The sequence below is a fragment of the Acyrthosiphon pisum genome, chromosome A1, assembly GCF_005508785.2.
Source record: "Acyrthosiphon pisum isolate AL4f chromosome A1, pea_aphid_22Mar2018_4r6ur, whole genome shotgun sequence".
Taxonomy (NCBI): Eukaryota; Metazoa; Arthropoda; class Insecta; order Hemiptera; family Aphididae; genus Acyrthosiphon; species Acyrthosiphon pisum.
The window spans coordinates 148,411,297-148,417,022 of NC_042494.1; the positions used below are offsets into that span (position 1 = coordinate 148,411,297).

Here is a 5,726-nt window from a genome sequence, read left to right on the forward strand (position 1 = left end):
TTGATGGTTTATATATCGTATACATTTAAATATATACAGTGAAACGTCCATATTAAGAAGTCTCATGGGGAATAAGAAAAATATTGGTATTATAGATCATTTTGTTAAATAGAATTGAATAATTTTGTTTCTAAATTGGTTTGGCTCTCAAAATATTTCGTAAAACGGTAAATTTTGTTAATGGAAGTTCGTTATATGCAAGTTTCACTGTATATATAATATATACATGTATATATATTACATATGCTACGACCCGAGTACATATTGGAAATTCGTGTCTGATCTCCGGTAAATGTATTATACAAGGAATTCTATAAGGATATATTGACTTGAAGTTTATGATGTGTAATCATAATATGTTGTTTGTATAATACTTTGAATAATTTTTTTATTTGACCTATACGTTTCCATATTCATTGGATTTACATTGAATTTCAAGTATACATAAAAATTTAGTTTGTGAACTCAAAGAGCAGATTAAAAAGCTAAATTAATAATTTCCAACCAATTTGAATATTCCTACATAATATTTTTGTTAATAGTAAAATGTTAATACCTATATGCGATTTACTCGATTTAGTGTTGTTTAAATGCATATTTTGATTGAATAAGTAAGCACACCTAGTAAAATATTCGAATGAATTATTAATGTGCAGAATGTGAAAAAAGGTATTTAAAAGTATAATTTGTAATACCCACTGAAGAGTATTTAATTGTATTGTATCAGTATAAATATTTAAAATAATAAATTATCATTGTCAAAAACAAGAATTTAAATTATAATTTAGTTTTGTTAGTTTTATTTGTTACAGTCATACCTTAATAAAAATATATTTTTTGAAAAGGGAAATAATTACCTATATGATAATATTGTTTAAAATGTAATGTGTATAATTGTAGCTTTTATTTTATTTGTCGTAATATGAAACAATTTTTCAAAACAAATGCTTTATTAAGTTGTATACTATTTAATGTAGGTATGCAAAAATTCAAATACCTATTGATATTGATTTAGTTAAACATATGTTTGAATAAGAGTGGACCAATACGTTTGTTTTTTGTAATTTGTTAAAAATAAAAGTTATTGGTTACTTCATTACTTGATGGACGTCTTTTATAGTTTTATGCATAAAACGAAGGATAAATATTATATTATATTGAAACACACATTGCGCATGGTCGGCCAAATGGAACGAAAAGATTGTTATTGGTCGGCCAACATAAGGAAATTGTGTAATTATCCGGTAATTATTATTGTTCTATGCCGGTCTATTACAGGGCATCCTAAAAACATAAAATGGATAATTTAAAACTGAGATAAATTACTATATAAGGACAAAGAAGTTGAACGCACTATACTTAAGAACACACAATAATAGTAAGTACTTATAATCCTATAATTCAAAACAGCAGCTGCTGACTATATACGTAATATTTCTTTGGCACAAATAAATATATATATTCATTTAAAATGGAATGGAAAAAATAAACTATCCAGTATGGTTAGGTCAGATATGGTGGGTATGAATACAAATAATGTGTATGTTCATACATGTTTGATATTATACATTTAAGAATATACATAAAAAAGGAAATCTCATAGAGTATACTTAACTGTATCGATAAAAAACACTTTTGACAAAATTATTTAGTTCTAATCTGGATAATTATTAAAATATTTAAATCAATAACTTACCAAAGTCACAAGCCATGCATAACATAATCGTCCGATGTGTTTAAAACATAATTTAAAACAATATGAATATTTTATTACGAATTTTAAGTACGGAAACAACGTGGAGGTAAACACATAATACACCGGCAACGTGCGTCTGCAGTAGACATAATAATACTCGACTGTTCGCTATAGACTGACACGGATAAGAATAAAAAACCATTAAAATGGGATGGGTTAAAATGGGAGTGTTGCCTGTGTGGTTGACTGGTTTGGTCGTCTATTATATGCGCAACCCACTCTGGTGGTTTTATTTTCAATTTTATCATATCTTAAACATTATGATTGTTTGCATTTAAATACCGACTAACTTATAATAACATATAAATGCAATGTATGTAATTTTTTAAATAGCCTACGACATAATAATATAATATATATATATTATATATCGTTATTATATTTAAAGAGTTCGTAAAATTGTGAACAATTTATTTAACCTTATAATAAAACAAATATATAGTAAATAGTATACTATAAACCATTATTCAGTTGTATTATCAATTATAAATTAATGTATCGATTATAGTGTAACAAAATTAATTTATACATTATAATAGTATGTAAATACGACGCAAAGTTATTAACTACTTATTTTATTTTAAGAAACATAAATAAGTAGTTCCTAGTACTGTGAATAATTGTAATATTATATAATAAGATAATATTATATTATTATATAGGTAAATAGGAAATATAAAAGCCGAATTTGTTAATTTATTTTTGTTCAGTTAGTATTGTTAGAGAATTAAAATGTTAAGAAAACAATAAATTATATAACTTAATAATCATTTTTTGAAAATAATCTTATTTATAAACATATTTTATTAGTAGGTTGGTACATTATAATATATAAGTCGTATTTATTTTTAAATGTTAACTTATGGTTATGTAATAACATAAATAGGATGAAAAAATATTATTCCCATATTATGATGTAGATTGAAGCCTGTATATTATCAGCCTATGTATATATTTAAAATACATTTTGAGCAAAGATTCCCTGAGAAAGTAAATAAATTATGCAACGTATAAAACAGTAATTGAAACATAGCTGGCGCTAACATATAATATTTATGAGTAGTTGCTAAAATTCACCATGCAATATTAAATAAAAATAATAAAACAAAATAACAATATTATGTTTTATACATGCAAAAAATAATAATAATAATGGCAATCGGTTGTAACATTAACTTCAATAATATTTTTTTCAAATTACAATTGCCACAAATAAATAGGTATATAACAATTAAAAATAACCATACGTAATACATAAACAGCTAGGAAGATTCAATTAATAGTGAATACTTGTTATTTTGAAATTGTATGTTTTCATAGGTAGTTCATCTTCTTACTAAATGAAAAAAAACTGTATTCTACTATTATATTGTTGTATAAATACTTTTCATTAATTTATATAAAATAATTAGTAACTTACAAATGAGTGTCATTAATATTATAGTAGGTAACAATGTGATATGAGATATAATTTTAAAAAAGATACTCAGTAAATATGTAGTCATTTTTGGATTAAAAGAATAACTGTAGGTAAGCACGACACCTAAGAATGATTACATTTTTTATATAATGTAATAAATAATAATATATTATAATATAGTTAATCAATGACCAGAGGTAGGTAATAGTTTGATTATTTAATAATTTGTAAATTATAATGCTTATAGGTATTAATACTAATACTTTAGGTACTAAAATAGTCATAACGCTATAACAGTAACTATAAAATAATATAGTTTCTCTATTATGTATTTTATGAAAATAAGTAATTAATATAATAATTGTACTTATCAAACCATAAGAGATTTTAACAAAAAAATAATAAAAATCTAAACTTTTTCTGCACCATTTATTACCTAGTCATTATTTATGAAGATAAATTAAAATGATATCAATATCATTAAACGATATCAAAAACATTACCTTAAGAAATTATTTATATTTTAACACAACATTTTGATCATTGTAAAGCTAACATATTATTATTCACTTTGTTCAGAATCTAAAATAATTGGCTAGTTAACGAGTAATGACTTAATGTGTACCTAATCATTAATTAACACAGTAATTACTAACCTGCAGAGACGTACCTTTTTAAAAAGTGGGTGGCGGTCACCAATGGTAGTACTTCTTTATATGGGCAAATTTACGCTTGCAATTATTTTAATTGTAATTATAAATATTATAATATAATTTATTGATATTATGTAAATGTAACAATCAAACTATTATTCAATAGGTACTAACTATAATCTAAGCTTAGTTTCTAATTATTAGAAATTAGTTTTTATTATACACAATATATTGAACAAGGTATTGAATTTTGACATGGCTATACTGCTTGATGAAATTTTGTTGATGTATCAGTTTATTTTTCTTTGGTAGAATTTGTTTTTCTGTTAAATTGTTTACCTATATAATAATTAATAAGTATATTATACATAGGTACATATAGCCGTATAGGTACCTAACGTTTATACAATTAATGTTTACGATGGATGTTACTTCTGTTAATGCAGATATACACTGAGGTGTATGGTTTGAAAAACGAACTGAACAACACCAAATACATAATAGGTGCATATAGAGGGACTTACGAACCCACAGACTCTAAATTATCATCCCTAAAATCCAAGTCATAAATGCTCATAATTCTTCATTTTTACATTAGTCATATTCAATTTTAAATTTTAATATTCTGTTTTGAGTTTTCCAATTGATGTTATTATTGTTCAAAATCATTAAATTATCATTTTTATGTTTTGAAATATTTTATTTTAGATTTGTAGATTGGTTTGATAGTAATAATTATTATTGCCTCGGTAAATACTATCAATGACATTAGGTAGGTATGATTGGTGATAATAAATAGCTATTTTAAGAATGCCATATGGGCTAAAATTATAAGTAAATTATAATAAGTATAAGACACGACGTGAGTAAAGTCACTTTTACACAGGACGAGTACTCGTCTTAGTTGATGAACTCAGATTAGTACTCAATCAATCCAAACACAAAGTATGGTAATAGGTATAGTGGTCGGACGAGTTAAACGAGAGAGCTAGCGAAATGAGTGAATAGAAAGTGATTGAGAGATCAATCGAGTAGTAGACATAAACTGAATAAACTAAATTTAAATCAAAACTGTAATACCTCATTTAACTTTTCGTTTCATAATGAAGTTTGTGTTGTGTTGGTTATTGATGTTATATAACGTACAGTAAAGTTTAATTTCTAGGAATGATTTATCATTTTTTTAAAATATTTTACACGTTTTATTCGAGGTACCTAATGGCTAATTATATTCTATAATCTTTGTAGTTGTGTTTACTGTTGGTTATTTAATTATGTTCAGTAGTTTTAAAAAAAAAATTACATGCAAGTTGAATGATGATCCTAATATTCCTAGCACATAATACGCTGATATGGTTCAAAATTATCTTATACCTACTAGTTCTTGAATCAGAAAAAAATATATGTGAGATATAAAAATACATGTGTTCCGGGGGGAAGCGACCGGCTGACGTCAGATGAAAGTAAACCCAAAAGTGTTCTATCAACCAACATACGCAAATAAACCAGAAATGTGCAAATTATTTTTATTAATTTGAAAAAGTAATTTTTTTTATCAAAAATTAATAATTTTAAAAGTAAATTGCGAATAACTCCAAAAAATGTAGTATTGATTATGGGTTTTTTGCTTATTGTATTATTCTACTGAATAATACCTAAAATAAATTAAAAGTTTGGTTTTCATATCTTCCATATTCGCAGAATTATTCACTGCTAAACAGTACCTACACCTCTGTAATGTTTGTAATTATTGCCAATGGATAATTTTATTAAACATCGAGCTTAAATGAGCCATAAATTCATTATAGTGGTATCAATTATTTAATAAGTTAGTTTATTTTTAAAGACAATAATAGACACATACAATTTTTTTTCTTGTTATTTATTTTTATTTTTT

General features: G+C 24.6%; 1 protein-coding gene across 4 annotated transcripts in view; it reads right to left on the bottom strand.

The window, feature by feature from the left end:
* The window catches only part of LOC100162662, a 51,770-nt gene that overhangs the window by 33,153 nt on the left and 12,891 nt on the right, over positions 1–5,726 (bottom strand). For 2 of the 4 annotated variants that reach the window (XM_008185317.2, XM_008185316.2), the window contains exon 1: positions 1,697–1,890. The exons of the other annotated variants lie outside the window; for them this stretch is intronic. In XM_008185317.2, coding sequence (XP_008183539.1) covers positions 1,697–1,721 — 25 coding nt within the window. In that variant the 5' untranslated portion in view covers positions 1,722–1,890. Of the gene's footprint in view, positions 1–1,696; positions 1,891–5,726 lie in introns of those variants that run through there. 4 annotated transcript variants of the gene reach the window in all.